Source organism: Carassius carassius, chromosome 43 (assembly GCF_963082965.1).
Source record: "Carassius carassius chromosome 43, fCarCar2.1, whole genome shotgun sequence".
Classification (NCBI taxonomy): domain Eukaryota; kingdom Metazoa; phylum Chordata; class Actinopteri; order Cypriniformes; family Cyprinidae; genus Carassius; species Carassius carassius.
Genome location: NC_081797.1, coordinates 20,268,165 through 20,288,481, shown reverse-complemented (window position 1 = coordinate 20,288,481; position 20,317 = coordinate 20,268,165). Strand labels below are relative to the sequence as shown.

At 36.2% G+C, this 20,317-nt stretch overlaps 2 gene segments (V, D, J or C); one reads left to right on the top strand and one right to left on the bottom strand.

Moving 5' to 3' along the window:
• LOC132125477 (Ig kappa chain V-III region PC 2485/PC 4039-like) overlaps positions 1-20,317 on the bottom strand; it is a 370,198-nt gene that overhangs the window by 186,367 nt on the left and 163,514 nt on the right.
• LOC132124755 (immunoglobulin lambda constant 7-like) lies at positions 777-2,265 on the top strand. The segment is given in 2 exon segments: positions 777-797; positions 1,785-2,265. Coding segments are annotated over 2 exon segments (405 nt in total).

Genomic DNA, 20,317 nt, shown 5'->3' with positions numbered 1-20,317 from the left:
AGCTGCTAACAAAACCATATTATAGTATATTTGATTTAACATTTTCACAAATATTAGTTTGGTAACACTTTATTATAGGAACCAGTTCTCACTATTGAATAGTTGTTTATTAGCATGCCTATTATTAAAATATTGACTGTACCTAAACTTTCAAGGGTTAGTTCACCCAAAAATGAAAATTCCATTGCTGTCTATGAAGGATCAGAGAACCCCAAAAATGCATCAAAAGCATCTTAGTTTGTGTTATGAAGATGAACGGAGGTCTTACAGGTTTGGAACGACATGAGGCTGAGTAATTGATGACATAAATTTCTTTTTTAGGTGAATTGACCCTTTAACAACTACATTACTAACTATTAATAAGCAGGGAACTAGAACGAGTTTTTTTTGGCAAAAGTCCTAGTTAATAGTTTGTTAATAGCGAGAACTGGACCTTAAAATAAAGTATGATCATTATTTTTAGTAACTGTTGTTGAATCCAGGGCAGGGTTTCAAATGTAAAGATTTAGATTGTAAAAAAAAACAAACAAACAAAAAACCCTGTTTTTAAAGATTGAACAAAATTACTCATCATTCATAGATCTTTCACACACACACACACACACACATCCTGTAACCGGCAGGTTTGTAAAACATTTACATCTGATGAGTAGTTTACACTAGAGTAAAGAATGCAGAAAGTGTTGTAAATGAAGTATTCATGCGTTTACACAACAGGTTTTGAACACTTTGTAGTGTGTACTGCAGTGTAAGGGCGACTGGTGAGAGTTAGACAGATGTCTTCTGACACACACAGAGTATTTGAACTGTGAGATAATAATACAATGATGATATTTCAATGAATTTAGTAATTTATCATTTTTTTATTAAGTAGCAATCAATTTATTTTAGCTATATTTAAATAAACAAATTTAGTTGATTAACTATCAACAACATTTTTATTTGTAGCTAAAATATATTGTTTGCAACCACTTAGCTTAAAAATAAATTGTATTTTTTTTTTTCAGTGTATTAATCTTTTACTAAGGATCTGTTTGATTATTTCATGATGCTATTTTTAAAAAATAACTTACAAGATTTGTAAATCGTTAGAATATTACTTAATAATCATTTGTGAATTTACAGTCATGTTTTGTAAATGATTAGTTAACCATCATCTAATCACTTGTAAATTATTTCTAACAATGTAGAAAACATAAATAAAATATTAACATTTCACTTATTAATCATTTATGAACACAGTCATGTTTTGTAAATAATTAGTTTAGTTAGTTTAATTAATTAACAAAACGCACACAAATTGTTAGCATATCACTTATTAATTGTTTATGATTGTTTTGTAAATGATTAGTTCATGATTAACTAATCAATTATAAATGTCTTACAACTGAACGTCTTTAGAAAGTTGTTACCATTCACTTTGAACAAACAATTCCTGTCTAAATACTTTCATAATATTTTATCAGTTTATCAGATTTTTTTCTTTATTTTTCTTTTATACATTTCTATATTTTGTTCATAGTATTTTATTGTAGATGTCATAAACAGAAAAAAAGAGATTTGATGTTAAAATGTAAAGGTAGAATTTTTCTGCAGATAATTTAATGATTCTGAATCTGTTTTGATCGTGTTGTTCTTCTAATTCAATGATTTTAATATGCATACAAAATATGTGTAAATCTTTTAAACTCATTTGATTCAGTTATTTTTCTAATTATGAACAGTAATATACTGTAACTTGTAGCCACACATTGTGTCCTGTTGAAATGCTGTGAATGCTGTAGGGCAGAAGAGTGCTGGAGCTGCAGTGTGTTTTTTCTGTGTTTGTGAATGTGTTGTGTTTGTCTCCTGCAGCTGGTCCCACAGTGAAGCCCTCAGTGTCTCTGCTGCCGCCCTCTTCTCTGCAGATCTCTGGAGACTCAGCCGCACTGCTCTGCCTGCTCAGCTCTTACTCTCCACAGGGGGCGCTGGTGAGCTGGACACTGGACGGCTCAGAGGTCACCGAGGGGGTTGTGACCAGCGCAGAGAGCGAGCAGGACGGCCGCTACAGCCGCAGTAGTGTCCTGACCCTCAGCAAAGCACGCTGGGAAGCGGGAGAGCAGTACGTCTGCAGAGTAACACATGATGGAGCTCCTCATGAGGCCTCGTTCCACAAGAGTCGCTGTTAGTCGCTCGCAGTGCTGATGTTTCTCCAGTGAGCGCTGCTCTCTCCTGAAGATGAGTGTATCTGAGTGTCCTGTGTCAGGCAGGATTCACATGAGTCTAGTGCTGCAGCTGTAGTCATTTACCACTCAATACTGAAAGAGAGCTCTAGTGTCAAAGCACTGGCTGATCTTTCAATCTGCTGTGTTTGCTGCAACATTCAATAAAGCTTCTCAACAAACTCCATTTGTGTCTGACAACATCATTCAACTAACAGATGAAGATGCATGTAGTGTTTGTCCAGGTGTTTTTCAGAAGCTCGATCAGTAGCAGTAAATCTAGTCAAATAAAGCTCTTGGGGTTTGAACATGGTCTCTGGAGACAGAGCTGCTCTATTCTGAGAGGATCACAATCACTCCACCCTGACAATGCAAATGAGATTTTCAGCTCACACTCCCAGAGTCACTGTTTGATTGGTTACATGATCTGGACTGAAACACACCAGTTTCACTTCTGCTGTAGTCAAGCAGCACACAGACAAACTCATTATTACATTTCAGGTTTTTTATTTAATTATTTTTAAATTGTAATTTATTTTTCCAATCTGTAGTCACATTTTCAAAACACTATACACATTTAGCACAACATCAGTCTGTGGTGACCATATCTTTAGCACAATTAATTTTGTTTTCACACAATATTCAGTTAATTAACACATTTCTAAAATGCTTACATTTTCTTTTCACATAAGCTGTACCTTATACCAAAATCACAGATCTTTCTTATATTTTTTTTTTTTTTACAAATGCTTAAACACAGCATGACAGAAATGAAAACCTAATGTTACAAACTTTAAATATAGTGTAAAACCTCTACTTCTGCAACAACATCAACTCAAAAGTATTGGAAAATATCTCTTTATAAAATATTGTAACAACTGATAAGCAATTTTAAGTAACAGATCACTAAAATATTTAAAAATAGCCGATTTCAGTCTCAGTTGGAAGAATATTCAGGTGTTGAGGGTCTTTACATTACATCAACATAGAGTAAAAAAGACCTCTTTGAACGGGTTTTGTGGATGCAGAACAACACAGAATCAGACAGAGAAAAAGTATGAGAGGGAGAGGAGTAGTTGGATCAGAAGAAGAGAATTCAGACTGCAAGCACAATTCCTGCTTTACACTCACATTGCAGTTGTAAAACACATGGTTTTTTCAAACCACTACACACAATTCTCTGCATTTCGCACAATTTTATGGCAGAAAAATCACTTGTTTTCACAAGGAACACACTACCATTCAAATATGCACACTGACTCATCACATGGGCAAACACCTGTCACACATTTTTACAATTAGCAAACAGAGCTTTAGCATAAAACGGCAAAAAGTGAGCTCTTCTGTTTTTGAGAAATGGATGCCAACAATGGAAACAGAGCCAGAGCCAGAGCCAGAGGAGTAGGAGGAAGCCCAAGGACCGTAATCTCTAATGAGATCCGAGCCACTTTGGTTGAACATGTGGTCAACCATTGTCTAACAATGAGCACTGTTAGGAATTGATGTAATTTTTACAATAAATTTTACAACAACGCACTGTATTCATGTTTTTGTTGTAAATGCAAATGCATGATGGGAAATTAACGGACAGTCCTGTAATATTATTGTAACTACACCGTAGAAGCATTTTTTTTTACAGCCACCGCATAGCATTGTGGGATCGCTGCTGTTTGAATTTTGAAATTACGCGGCCAACGGAAGGTACCAGAAGTATTTTAACATTTTTGGAAGAAGGAACATGTCTCAGGTATGTAACATAAAATCTGTTTTATAAGTCTTTATATATATTAATACTGGTGATCTGAGTGAGTGCTGATTGTTTCATTTGGTTTATTTCAGTGGAATACGGTGAAGTTAGTTAAAATCGCGTCTTCATACTCATATCCAAATTTCCACCGCCGGGAACTTTACCCAGAAACTATGGACTTTGGGCTGGTACTCGGTGTGCTTCCACCGCAGTTACCATGATCTAAATAAAGTTCTGGGTAAAAAAATGTCCCTCAGAAAGTCCCTGCTCGCGAAGTACTTGTTCAAAGGTACTGAACTTTCGGGAGTGGCAATACAACATTGTAATTTCAACGACCATTTCTTTTGATAATTTTTAAAATATTACTGCCATCGTGTCATGAAAGGTATAACGTTAGCGTTTTAACTATTTCAGGTGAGAATGTAGTTGTTTAAAACTCAAATATGCGGTTTATTTATAAAGACTGCGCCTATTTAAAAATGTGATTCGCCGATGTCGGAGACGGTCAACTCCACGCGATCAGCGGGAGCTCAGTGATCATGAATCCGTCGGGAGCACTCTCAACTCGGCAATACCTTCTGACATTTGCCGCTGGCTCTGATGTCTCTTTAGTGGTTAAGCATAAAATATAATTCGTTTTGGGTAAACCTAACAGGTAATCTTTGGTCTTTATTAAGTTAATCTATTAATATGTAAAAAAAAAGAGACAATAGGCTACTGTTTGATTTAATATTTCGTTTTCTATAATGTAGGCCTACACATTTCCATGAACTTCATTTCTGCGGCTATTAATATGTTTAACGAATGAAAATGAAAACTAAAGGAGGCAGTGGTGTTTGATATCATATTTCGTCTTATTGAAATGGGGGGGTTGGTGGAAACTCGTCATAACTGTACCACGTCATGAACGGTCAACGCAGAAGGAAAAGACTGAGCGGGAACAGCTGTAGACACACCGCAGGATCAGCTGCACACCGGCTGCTAGATGGAAAATACGTTTGCTTGCTTTAAGCCCTGTTAATAATTGTTACATGGATATATGTCAAAGAAGAAAGGAAAGACTGTAATTCAACATAAGCCTATTGCATCCATAAAATGCCTAGTCTAAATTAGGAAAAACCATACCATAACTTTGTCTCCCACCTGATAAAATTACTTTTGCCCATCCTGCCAATACTGCCACTCATGCGTGTATGTATGTAGTGCAGCTTTCTAGTGCTCTTTTAGTTATCATATTGTGTATGCATTTCAGGAGAGGCACTAAGTGCAGACAGATGGATGATGTCTTTGGAAGGGACAACTGTGATGGCGCCCCACAACAGCCTTCTGAATGGAGTGCAGCGACCTTCGCTGTCTACGTGTTTAACTAACAGTATCCTAAAGAGGACTCAAGCACTAAAGGTATGTTTAAACTGTTTGCACACTTATAAAGAAAATAGATCATTCTCATATGGAACATCCAATGAATCACTTTCTTTGGGTTCAGTATTGTTAGGCTCTGTGATATACTCTATGCATTGATGTCAAAAGACAGGTTTCCATCCAATTCCTTTGCGTCTTTTAAGCGCATTCGCAGAAATTTGGCAAAGAAACCCTATAACTGGAGAGCATTTCCATCAGCTCTGTTATGTAAATTAGACATGGACAGGACAGTAGTCATGAAACGCTGTGGGATCAAAACTTAAGGGGCAACTTAAAACACCTGATAGTTGCAACAAATGTGCATTTATGTTGCATTTATTAGCTAGTCAATCCACATAAAAAGTTTTATTCACATTAGAATATTTTATGTGAATTTGAACCGTATCCATTTTTTTTTGTTTTCAAAAGGTTAAAATGTACAATAAAAAGCTGGATGGAAACAAAGCTATTGCTATTAAGTGTCTAACATAGAGTTGGTATTGCCCTTCAAGACATATATGTAAACAGAAAAGTCTGACAGACAGCAGTTTAACATTACAATTTTCATTAATTAAGTCAATTTTTGGGGTTAAAGGGGTCATATGATGCAATTTAAATTTTTCCTTTCTCTTTGGAGTGTTACAAGCTCTTGGTGAATGAAGAAGATCTGTATAGGGTGGCCATATGCGCCGTTCATACGGGACACGTCCCCACCAGGATTTTAATATTGCCTAAAACATCCAGGTTTTGGCTGTATGCACTGTGCAGGCCGATCGTTGTGTGAAATTCATGAGAGCTAAAGAGAGCAGAACAGACACCTCCTTATGCTTTTGAAATTGCTCTCATGTGTTTGTTCGTTCGTTTGAATTGAAGCGTCACTCTTAAACGCTGTTTCTTTAAAAAGGGAAACTACTTTGTTTGGCCTTCCAAAAGAGAACACGACTAGAAATCATGTTTATATCACATTTATAATGGGTTTTGACATTATAATGAAATAAACATTATAATTAAATGTTTATGTCTCGTCGCTTCGGCCGGACAGGGCACAGTATTTTAAGGGGCATAACATTTCAGTCACACGATAGATAGATAGATAGATTGGATAGCTGGTCAATCAGAGCACACTTTGCTTTTCAAAATGATGAGCTTTGTAAAGATCAACACGTTTCAGAAGGCGAGGAGAGGAGTACCTGTAGAGAAGAAACAATAATGTTTTTTTTTTTTTACTTTAAACATTTAATTACACCAAATACACAAAATAATGTTCCTTTCAGAAACGTCATATGACCCATTTTGCAGACAGTTTTGTCCAAAGCTACACTCAATTTACAGTGCATACAGTGACATTATATATTTAAGAAAAACAATGTAAAAGCCAATGTAATTCTAAATGTTATGTTGTTAAATGTGTTGATGTTAAATAAACACATCAACGTCATTTATTTTCTACAAGCAAGTAGGAATAGTTTACTTTTTATGTTTTTTACACAGTATTCATCATTTACTGATATGAAAACTTGTTTTCACTCTCTCTGTTTTCAGAGCTTTTTGTGGAATCAACTCCAAGATGTCAGCAAAGCAGAGAAGAGACATGGGCTCAACGCAGCTGTCTGCACCCTATTAAGAAGACTCCTGGACTTTGATGGGCTAGTATTGATGCCCACCCACACCCCACAGCTTCCCCAGTTCAAGACTGGTTGGGACCTTTTGTTATTTATTACCATGTTCCCCCTGATGATAGACTGTCTGGATGTCTGGAAGTGAGCTAGATTCTTCAGTGAAACTGTAATTTTGTATGTATTGAATAATATGTGAGGTTGCATAGTGTGTTAAAAAAAAAAGAAGTTGCCATTGTTTTGGTTTTAATTTTGGAAGATGGAAAATTGCAGTATTTTATTATATTTAGAAATGACAATATGCATACAATATATTTTGAATTACAATATTCAATTGTAATTGTCTCCTGTAAAATTACAGGAAATTCCTGGCAACTGAGTTGCAGTAAATATACAGTAAATTAAAATAAATTACAGCATTTTACTGTAATAATGCTACTATAATCACAGTAGCACTGCTGTATAAATACAGTACTATATTGTATTAAAAAAACAGTATATTACCTGTATATTACTTGCTGTAAATTCACGGCAATTAGTTGCCAGGAATTTCCTGTAAAATTACAATAAATTTTTAACAGTGTGGGCAAAGGGTACAGCCAAATTTGAGCAGGTACACTGTAGCATCCATCACGCAGACTTTCCGAAATGAGAATAGGTAAGAAATCTACTCACACTAGAAAATTGCATTACTGCAAATCAATACAGTGCTCAATGAGTACAGTAGCACAGAATTACCTGTGGACTGTTCTGTGGGACTGTAAAAATAAAGTATGTTTCAAGTATTTGGGAAATGTATTCCTACTTTGTATTCCTACACAGTATTTACAGTATTTTACTATTTGTTTGGCAGAACTGAAAGAGTACCTAAGGTGGTGGGGAACGTGTTCTGTCTCCTGAACAGGAAACTGCAGTCATGAACATGGTCTTAGAAAATAATGGCATAACAAGATATTTCCAAATATTGAAAGGGTAAGCTTATCAACACTGGACCGTGTCTTGCACAGAAATAATCTGAGGATGAAGCAGGTCTACAGGGTGCCATCTGAACGCAATTCAGAAAGAGTCAATGAATTGCGATATAACTATGTGCAAGTGAGTCCTATACAATCCCACAATTGATGCATACTTTCAACAGATTGGATTCAGGATTCAACCTCACAAAAAGACGAAAGAGGGAAAGGAATATCATCGGCCAGTGTGCCATTGTTGAAGTCCCTGGCCAGCGCGGAAGATTGCTGTGTGCAGTGATTACCCACCACGGCATCATCCATCACCATGCAACCCTTGGTCCCTACAACACTGCCCATCTGATCACATTCTACACAACACACTCATTCCCCCAGACCAGAAAGATGCCCCAGAGCAGGTAGGTTGTCATTTGGGACAACTTAAGTTTCCACTGGGATGCTCCGGTTCGTAACTGGTTTACTGCCCACCCACGCTTTTTAGTTGTTTATCTCCCTCCATATTCCCCATTCCTCAATGGAGCTGGACTCACCATGCTAGGAGATATTTCCCCCTCTGCTTGGCCAGGAAAAACATTGCTTGTGATGTGGATGAGGTGCTGTGGCCAGACCGAATACGAAAAGAGGATGCAGCATAGTTTTGTTACTGTAACTGTATACAGTAAATTCTTCTGTTGTTTTGTATGTAGACCACTGTATGTGCAACTTTGCTTTGGTTGGAATGTACACTGTACATTATTTTTGTTGGAAAAATAAAATATATTTGTTACCGTGTATTTGTGTGTTCTGACTATAAAAACTATTTTATATATATGTAACAAAAGAAAACTTCACAATCACGGGAAGGAGGCGGGAACCGGCGGACATTTAAATCAAAGTTTAATAACCAAATAAACACAAAACAGGGTGACAGCCCCTCTCAGACGACCTCTGCGCACAAACAAAACCAAAACACAAACTAAAATCCAGCCCTGGTCCTCTCTCATCCTTCACTGTCGTTGCTCCTCTTTTGTATCCTTCCGATCTCCTCCGTGGGACTCGAGACCAGCGAGTGGAGCAGGTGTCACTCATTTCCAAATCACTTCACCGACCTTGCTCAGTCCCACGGCTCTCGGCCCCGCCCCACTCGTCACATACCCCCATCGCCCCTCGCAGGTCACGGTAGCTGTGGGAACCTGGGCTAAGGACAGACAGACTAGGAGAGAGAAAAGAAGATGGAAGGATGATTAGCGACAGAGACGAGAGAGGGGAGAGAGGAAAAAATAATAATTGTTCCGTTTCCCAGACATGCCGCTGCTCGGCTCCCCACCAGCTGTGTGAACTCTTCTGCGGTGCCTGGCGGCAGCACTGGATAACCCTCGGTGGACGGCACAACACTCCTCCGCCACCTGGTTGACGGCGACGGCTCTTGACTGAATTACTAAAAATAATTAATCCACAATCAAACAGAGTTTTTTTCCGACAACAGATATAATTTTACTAGTGGGTGCAGGACAGTATAGTTAATTTATGTAAGTGAGGATGGCAAAATAAAGTAAACTGTGACATATTATACCCAACAATCCTTTATACAGTGGACTACCAGTAAAACTGATAAAAAAAATTGGGACCAACGATTATTCAGACACTTTGACCCGACTATGCTTTGTGTTTTTCTTTAATTGCTAATGCTAACTTTTTACAACACAGACTGAACAAAATGAAGCATTGCTTGGTAACTGGTCAACAAAGTATTGATAGTTGTGTAAATATTGTCATACTAACAGTTGTCTGAAATTTGGGTTGATTGTAATCCATTACATACCTTTCTTTTGAAGTTATCTGACATTATCAAGATAATTTTGTTTTGATAGTTTAACTCTAAGTTATTGCCATGTTTTATTACCATTTTCTAAACTAGAGTGGATAAACTGTGATAATGTGTTTGTCTGAGTAAATTTTGGTTTGACCATATATATATATATATATATATATAAGGCTATGCAGTGTTATTTTACATTTGATTATTCTGTTTCTGTACCTGGACACCTACAAACTATAAAAAACCTAAAGGGTAAGTTCACCCGAAATGAAAATTAGCCTGTGTTTTACTCACCCTAGAAGCATTCTAGGTGAATGTGACTTTCTTCCAGATGAATCCAATCGGAGTTATATTAAAATTTGTCCTGGCCACTCCAAGTCTTTCAATGGGGGTAAGTGGGTGTTTGTTGCCAACAGTTCAGAAGACGTGAAATAAAGTGTGTGCATCTTTAATAAAACGTCCGTGCTCCAGAAGGTGAATAAAGGCCTCCTGTAGCAAATCCAGGCATTTTTGTAAGATAAATATCCAGACTTCAAACGTAATAACCATTTTTCTCTCACTTCCACTGACTATTCTTGGAATTGTGAGTTTACATCTTTCATCAGACTTTATCTACGGTGGCCCAGTAGTGCACAACACAACGACATTAAAAAAGCAAACATAAGCTCACAACACAAATACATTAACCCACAACACAACGAAATTCTCACAACACAACGAAATTAAGCCACAACACAACGAAATTCTCACAACACAACGATATTCTCACAACACAAATACATTAAGCCACAACACAACGGAAATGCTCCCGACCACTAGGGGGCAGTTGGTCTGCAGAAATGGGCAATAGACTACGTATTTCCTGTGAAATGTCAGGGCGAATAAAAAGTTCCTGTCTTTATTCTGCCGTAGTGTGATTGCATTACCAGCTACAAACTTTTATCCATAAACGATGAATATTAAATAATATTTATACATTTTGCTATAATACAACAAATTAAGTATACCACAGCAATATAATTATTTAATGAAGAGTTCCATAAACATCTGTGAGGGTGGTTTACACAGCTATTACTGTGACCCGTTTTGTGAGGCTCCTCAAAGGTTTTTCACACTTCTTCCCTGGATGTAGAAACTCGAAATAAGTTAATTTAAATTAGTAATGTTAGATGTAAGGATTTCAACATCACTTCTGATACTTCAGTCTGCAGGCGCCTCTTCAACAATGACAACAGCATGCAAATCTACACTAGGTAAGATCTAAACCTTTATTACTATATTAACGAACACAATGTAGGCCTATTGTGAATTTTTTAATTGTCATTATTTATTTTTTGTCGCTGTGGTTGCCTGTTTGTTTAAAAACCCCTTCCGTGGATCAAGGCAATACGTGTTAATAGATGATTAACCCAAAAATAAAAAAATAATGCTGTCATCATATACTCAACATTATGTCGCTGTAAACCATTATGGCTTGCTTTGTTCATTGGCATACAGAAATGTTGTAAATGTTACCGTCAGTCAGCCATCTAGATAGACCCCACAGAATAAATTCAGAACAGTTTAGAATGACACGAGGGAGAATAAGCTAAAACCCCAGCTAAAATCTTTTTACAGACCTACCTTTTTTCCACTTGTATGTCAATACATTATACATTTTTAAGTATCCTTCAGGTTCAGTGTAGGCAAACAAACTTTTTACATTGTTTGGTGTGTATTTTCTGAAAACATGTCTCATCCAATCTAGATTTGAGAAGTAGATCCATTTAATGGCCTTTTGGAGAGTTATTGAACCTGCATTCCACATGGTTCGTGAGACCAGAGCAAGGACAGCTAAAGCAAGGAGAGAAGTTGGAATAACAAGCAATGCAATGGTAAATATTGAAATTGTATTGTTTGTGACAGAAAAAGAAAATGTTATATTTATTTTCACTTTTTGATGCACACATTACATGCATGTATTATAATTATTTAACATTTATTTTGACAGTGTCAGTCTCTGTAGCCCTTCGATGAGTTCCTCCTCTTCATGGTCCACCTTTCAGTCGATCTTCCACAGAGAGATCTGGCCTTACACAAAAAACATGGGATGGATTCATTTGATTTTATTTGTACAGACTACAATATAAAATGTAAATTAAATATTATGTAAGTGCAAATATATGTAACTTTAATATATTTTATTGCTCACCAGTGTAATGTAAACATGTAAATATCCACACTTAAATTTTTGAAACTTAGTTAAAAAAGTGATACAGTTTTAATAGTTATGTAAAATACAAATACTAATAACTATGACAGTGTAATGGTGTGTTACTATATTTTTTGTAACACTACTATATTTATAACACTTCTGCCACTTCTGCCACTTGAACTGGACTGATAGGTCAGGCAGATCACTGGTGACATCACTGTAAACATTATCCTGAGATGAAAAACAAAGGTATAGTGTAAATTGACCATTAAGAAAAATAAAAAATTCCACCATCATTACAAGTTGCATGCATACTGAATAGAGCCATAATCATTATGATTGTGTTTTTGTCTTTTTTATGTTAGGGCTAATCAAATAGGCATGTTATACATTATGAATAAAAGCAAGATATGAAAAGATGATCAATATCAATATTAGACACTTTACTCCTACCTTAACCACTCAGCGAGTTTCCTCTCTTGAAAACAGGAACACCATCCCACTGACAGGACCTGGCTTGACTCTCTAGGCATACCAATGGGGCGTGTTAATATTATTAATCAAAGTTTATTAATTATGTCATACATTAAAGAATTTGATAATTCTCTTACTTACCATTGTTCTAGGTTTATGCCAGCTCTGCTCCCTTCAGTGCAGCTCTGTACAGGAGGAACTGCACTGATTCTCAGTTCTGAATAGTGTGCTGTCTGCTACAGTGCTGCAACAGTATGGATGGGAGTCCGTTAAAACAATCTGTGAAGATAATAACATTGGTTTACATACTTAATTGATTTCAGATACATTTTTAATTACTTTCAGTTGCATTTTAAATTATTACATTGTAAATTATTCTATATTTAAAATAAATTATGACAAATAATTAATAATAATTAATTAATAATAACAAATAATAAATATTTTATATAATGTTACAAATATGCCAATAGACTGTAAAGACAACAGTAATATTTCAAAGGATGTCCCTATCTCTCTTAACCATTTCTGATCTTTTTACTGAATAGCTTTATCATGCTTGTGTTAGGGATCCCTGGAAAACTGCTACATAAATGTGAACAATTAATTCAATCTTCAGTTTACAGATAATACAATTTGAAAATAACTGTCAGACTAAAGCCCCGTTCACACAATGAATGATAACTATTAAGATAACGATAGAGTCCACAGCAGCGAACGATATAATCTGTTTATTCTAAGCGCGCACACGCTCGTCCGCTGCTTTACATTCTCGAGCTCGTTATAGCAGGATTCTGATTGGCTGTCAATGTTTTTAATCGTTCATCAGCTGGAAAAAAATAGTTCTTAAAGTGATTCCAATGATATTGTTTCTCTATGTCTTTATCATTATAGCTGTGGTGTGGACTCTTTTTTTAAATAGTGAGAACGATTTTTAAAACTAAATATCTTTATCGTTTTCTTTATAGTTTGGTGTGAACAGTCCTTTAAGATTTATTACGATACATGGCAATCTAAAAATAGCAACAGTATTTAAAATACATTATATCAAGTGAAGAAGTTCCTATCACAGCAAACACCTATCAACGTGGATTACCGGGAGTCCTGCTGTTATTTCTACTATCTCTTACGAGTTATAAAAAGATGAGGCGGACGGAGTTTAAAGCTAAACTAACTTAGCCCTGCTATTTTTGAGCTGATCAAGTCAGTGCAGCAGTGTTATCCAGCCTTATTAGCTAGATTTGCTAGAAGACGATAGAACAATACTCACCCTAAAGTTGTTGATGTAACTTGAAACGTTTAATGCCCTTCTCCGCGCGAAGAAATTCATTTACTGTCATCAGGGGAAGTTCTTGTAAGATGAAGAATCTTCTCCTCTTGTCAATTTGAAAGCTCTACGGAAAGAGCAATGGTTTCCCTGCACAGCACCGGATTTAAATAAGCCCCCTGAGGAAAAACATTGTGTACAAGAGCAGAGCTAAACGCTCCAAATTGAAAATATTATCAATTTATTTTTTGCTCGATTCATGAATCGATACATTAAGATTATCAGGATATCAAAACATTTAATAAAAACACGTTTTTCATTTAAAAATCAATTACACATATTAAGTTACACATACGTCTCGAAGAAATATCGGTGTTTAACTTTCAACACTGCCCCCTAGTGGTCGGGAGCACTTCCGTTGTGTTGTGGCTTAATTTCGTTGTGTTGTGGCTTAATTTCGTTGTGTTGTTGCTTAATTTTGTTGTGTTGTGAGAATTTCGTTGTGTTGTGGCTTAATGTATTTGTGTTGTGGCTTAATTTCGTTGTGTTGTGAGAATTTCGTTGTGTTGTGGGTTAATGTATTTGTGTTGTGGCTTAATGTATTTGTGTTGTGGCTTAATGTATTTGTGTTGTGGCTTAATTTCGTTGTGTTGTGAGAATTTCGTTGTGTTGTGGGTTAATGTATTTGTGTTGTGGCTTAATGTCGTTGTGTTGTGAGCTTATGTTTGCTTCTTTAATGTCGTTGTGTTGTGCACTACTGGGCCACTGTATTTATCAGATTCACAACTGCAAGAAATACAAGTCAAAACTGTGAGATGAAACAAAGTCAAATTACCCTTTACCCTTTATATTCCATGGCAGAAATAAGCTTTTATTGGTTCCACGTGTAAGAGGGAAAAACAAACAAACAAACATAAAAACATGCAGTCGAGCGCACATTCTTACCCCTCGCTTACCTCTTCTTCTCTCTTACCTATCTTCTTCTGATCCAACTACTCCTCTTCCTCTCCCAGACATTATTTTCCCTCTCTCTGATTCTTTGTGTTGTTCTGCATCCACAAAACCAATTCAAAGAGGTCTTTTTTTACTCTACATCTACTGTTGATGTAATGTAAAGAGAATCAACACCTGACTATTCTTCCAACTGAGACTAGAATCAGCTATTTCAAAATATTTTAGTGATCTGTTACTTAAAAATGCTTATCAGTTCTTACAATATTTTATATAGAGATATTTTTTAATACTTCTGAGTTGCTGTTGTTGCAGAAGTAGAGGCTTTACACTATATTTAAAGTTTGTAACATGTCTTCATTTCTGTCATGCTGTGTTTAAGCATTTGTAAAAAAAAATAAGAAAGATCTATGATTTTGGTATGGGGTAAGCTTGTGTGGAAATAAAATTTAGGCATTTTAGAAATGTGTTAATTTACTGAATATTGTGTGAAAACATCATGAATTGTGTTGAAGGTATTATCACAACAGAAAGATGTGTCTAATTGTGTTTAGAGTTTAAAAAATGTGAGTACAGATTGGACAAAAGGATTTTAGCAATTGAACAAAAACACAGTTTTTAGCAATTAACAATATATTTTCATATATTAAATTGTGTAAAATTGGAACCACTTCAAGTACATTAAGTGTAATTTAATGGCAGCATATATGATATCTTGACCAAAAATACATAATAAATGAAAGATCAGTGAATTGCTATGGCAGAGCTTTTTTTATCAATTTGTAAAACATTTCAGTTATGCTATTGCTATACTATGAAAATTACATTATTGAATATAAGCATCAAAATGCAATTTTCTGAGAAAAAAAACAACAACAACAACAACAACAAAAGCCTGCAAATATATAAACAAAGGAAGAAACTGAAGAGTTTGTCACTAGTGGATTGTCACTTCTTTGAGTATGAATTGTATTTTCAGCAGCTGAAGACTTGAAATTCAGACACTGTAGTATTTAGAGATTTTATCACCTGTGAAAGGGAAAAAAATATTTATATAAAATTAACCAATGATTAACAGTTTTGTATGTTTTTTTTAGAAATATATTAAAATGCAGTTTACAAATAAACATGTTGTGTATACAAATGTACTTTAACTATATTTAAATTCATTTAATAGTTTGTCTTTTTCACCTGGGAGCACACAGACAAACCCATTACATTTCAAAGGGATAATGTATATGGAAATGTCAGTAAAAATCATAAAAAAATATGATTGTAAACACAGAATAAAGTATTCTGACAGTAACTGTGTAAGAATGTAAATCTTTCTGTGGGCCAAATGGAAAGCATCACATTCAGACAGCAGAAGTGACTGAATGCAGTCTGTTCAGTTTGATTGACAGGAATCATATATTACACCTAAAACATGATGATCATATTAAACCCTGACTCATTATCTTTAGAAATACAATATTTCTGTTAATTTTAGTGATTGTGTTGATCAGTGTTGTGTGTGTGTGATTGTGTTGATCAGTGTTGTGCGTGTTGGTGTTGATCAGTGTTGTGTGTGTGTGTGTGTGTGTGTGTGTGATTGTGTTGATCAGTGTTGTGTGTGTGATTGTGTTGATCAGTGTTGTGTGTGTGATTGTGTCAATCAGTGTTGTGTGTGTGTGTGTGATTGTGTTGATCAGTGCTGTGTGTGATTGTGTCGATCAGTGTTGTGTGTGTGATTGTGTTGATCAGTGTTGTGTGTGATTGTGTCGATCAGTGTTGTGTGTGTGATTGTTGATCAGTGCTGTGTGTGTGATTGTGTTGATCAGTGTTGTGTGTGTGATTGTTGATCAGTGTTGTGTGTGTGATTGTGTTGATCAGTGTTGTGTGTGTGATTGTGTCGATCAGTGTTGTGTGTGTGATTGTGTTGATCAGTGTTGTGTGTGATTGTGTTGATCAGTGTTGTGTGTGTGATTGTGTCGATCAGTGTTGTGTGTGTGATTGTGTTGATCAGTGCTGTGTGTGATTGTGTTGATCAGTGTTGTGTGTGTGTGTGTGTGTGTGTGTGTGTGTGTGTGTGATTGTGTTGATCAGTGTTGTGTGTGATTGTGTCAATCAGTGTTGTGTGTGTGATTGTGTCGATCAGTTTTGTGTGTGTGATTGTGTTGATCAGTGTCGTGTGTGTGTGTGATTGTGTCGATCAGTGTTGTGTGTGTGATTGTGTTGATCAGTGTTGTGTGTGTGTGATTGTGTTGATCAGTGTTGTGTGTGTGATTGTGTCGATCAGTGTTGTGTGTGTGTGATTGTGTCGATCAGTGTTGTGTGTGTGTGATTGTGTTGATCAGTGTTGTGTGTGTGTGATTGTGTTGATCAGTGTTGTGTGTGTGATTGTGTTGATCAGTGTTGTGTGTGTGGTTGTGTCGATCAGTGTTGTGTGTGTGATTGTGTCGATCAGTGTTGTGTGTGTGATTGTGTCGATCAGTGTTGTGTGTGATTGTGGTGATCAGTGTTGTGTGTGTGGTTGTGTTGATCAGTGTTGTGTGTGTGATTGTGTCGATCAGTGTTGTGTGTGTGATTGTGTCGATCAGTGTTGTGTGTGTGATTGTGTCGATCAGTGTTGTTTGTGTGATTGTGTCGATCAGTGTTGTGTGTGTGATTGTGTCGATCAGTGTTGTGTGTGTGGTTGTGTTGATCAGTGTTGTGTGTGTGATTGTGTCGATCAGTGTTGTGTGTGTGATTGTGTCGATCAGTGTTGTGTGTGTGTGATTGTGTTGATCAGTGTTCTGTGTGTGATTGTGTCGATCAGTGTTGTGTGTGTGATTGTGTTGATCAGTGTTGTGTGTGTGTGATTGTGTTGATCAGTGTTGTGTGTGTGTGTTTGTGTCGATCAGTGTTGTGTGTGTGATTGTGTCGATAAGTGTTGTGTGTGTGATTATGTTGATCAGTGTTGTGTGTGTGATTGTGTTGATTAGTGTTGTGTGTGTGATTGTGTCGATCAGTGTTGTGTGTGTGAGATTGTGTTGATCAGTGTTGTCTGTGTGTGTGTTGATCAGTGTTGTGTGTGTGATTGTGTTGATTAGTGTTGTTGGTATGATTGTGTCGATCAGTGTTGTGTGTGTGAGATTGTGTTGATCAGTGTTGTCTGTGTGTGTGTGTGTGTGTGTGTGTGTGTGAGATTGTGTTGATCAGTGTTGTCTGTGTGTGTGTGTGTGTGTGTGTTGATCAGTGTTGTGTGTGTGATTGTGTCGATCAGTGTTGTGTGTGTGAGATTGTGTTGATCAGTGTTGTCTGTGTGTCTGTGTGTGTGTGTGTGTGTGTGTGTGTGTGTGATTGTGTCGATCAGTGTTGTGTGTGTGAGATTGTGTTGATCAGTGTTGTGTGTGTGATTGTGTTGTAGAGCAGCTGCAGTGTCTCTCAGCTGTATCAGTGCAGTCACTGTGACTCTGACTGACGGAGGTTTTTGTACGACTCTTTATCACTGTGTGAACACCCAGCTACTACTGATATAGTGTTCACTCTGACAGTAATAATCTCCTGTATCTTCAGTCTGGACTCCACTGATGGTCAGAGTGAAATCACTGTCAGATCCACTGCCACTGAATCTAGAAGGAGTTCCAGTGTAACGGCTTGTTGCACGATATATGAGGAGTTTAGGAGCTTCTCCAGGTTTCTGTAAGTACCAGGCTAAAAAATCATTATTATACACTGAACTGCTGGTTTTACAATTTATTCTGACTTCTTGTCCTGGTTGAGCTGCTATTATTGATTGAGTCTGAGTTACAGTGATCTGTCCTCTACACTCTGAAACAGGAAAACAGGACACAAATTAAAATAATGTATATTACACATTTTAAAATGGTTAATAACATTCTGAAAGTTTTATTACAAACCATGAGCAAACAGTGTGAGAGTCCAGATGAGGTTGATGATGTTGTTCATTGTTGTTGTTGTGTCTTGTGTGATGATGAAGATTGTGTTCTGTTCTGCTCTCAGTCATGAAGTGTTAAACTCACAGCTCTATAAACACTCTCAGAGCACTGAAGCATGTGCTGACGATGCAAAGAAGTGGGCAGGATTCACAACAGCTTTGTGAAGTGACTCCATCATTTGCCTATAGATCATTATCGAATGTTAACAAAGAAATTACTTGCATGTTAAAGATGCATGTTAACTCCAAATGAAAACTATGTATTATATGATCAATATTTTCACTTTTTTTTAGTCCAGTCCATTGTTATGGTTATCACTATATAATTCTTTGCTTTTCTGAGAGTAAATCTTTGCATACAGTTGAAACCAGATATTTACATACACTTCAGAAAAAATAAAAAATAAATAAATAAATAAAATAAATTGTCGATAAATATTTTTTTTTTTATATTTATTGATCTAAAACAGAAAAAGTTTACTCTGATTTAATGTATGACAGTAAAGAAATAAAAGTTTTTGTGTTCTTTTCTGAAGTGTATGTAAATATCTGGTTTCAACTGTAAATATGCAGACTTCATGCCTGAAATTCTTGCAGAATGTACGTGAAAAACAATTTATTTTAAACAAACTATAGCCTAGCCTAGAAAGTGTGCAAAAAGTGCTCCCTTAATATCACTAAATAACTGTCACTCGTCTTCACCGCGATCTCACAAAATTCTATTATAATCACTGCACAATGATTCCATTTCCATAGCGTCCAGAGCGCAAACACAAATAAGCACTGGATCGTTTGCCAGATCTGTTTCTCAAATGTGTTTTTATTACAGCTTTATCTGAAGGTGTAGTGTTTGTTTCAAACACCCCCGCAGATCCGTGCCGGTATATAATACTGTATATAATATAATACGTGCATATACAGGCCTGGAATGGTCATTGGAAGATTCAGGAGAATTCCCAGTAAGCCACACATATATTGGACCGGCAACAGTATCACCTTTACATTAATGAAGTCTCACACGGATGAGGAAAGCACAAGTCTCTTGTTCATTTTTGGGCAAACTGGTAATAGTGGTGAAGTGATGATTTGCAAGCGGTGCTTGTAAAACTGAAATCCCGTCGCTTGTGTGTGCACAGCTACTCATAGCATTTATAAAAATAATAAATGGCGTATATAAATATATCACAGGTAATAAAGTGAGCCACATGACTTCTCTCCTGTTTTTATTTTCTCACACACACATCTAACACAACAAAAGTCTACCCTTCAGAAACGTGTCAGGATTTAAAAGTCATTAGTCATCACCAGTAAAAGTCATATTTTATTTTGTCTGGAGAGTTTTATTAGTTTTGAAGACACTTTTGATGTACATCAGGATGTTTCTCATGTTGACTATTGAAGCCAAACTAAGAGTGGGGTGTGAGTGCTATAAAGAAAAGTTCATTTAGATTTAGAATAATAATGGGGTGACAACTTGTTGATATGAGTGCAATATTTCTAAAAGAATGTTCAATAAATTGAATAAATGAAATGAATAAATATAATAAAAAACATTAGAAATGGAATCTCTCTCTTTCTTGCCAGCTTCACTTTACTCTCGCTGTATGTGTCTTTCTAGTTCACCTGTAAACACTCAGTTAACCACAGACTTCTGTTTTGAGGATCTTTTTGTTCAGTATGCTTTGTGTTTTACAGAGTTCAGTATATACAAGACACTGGTGTAATAGGGTTTAATGTACAATTATTGTTATCCTGTATATGTAGGGATCAATGTTATT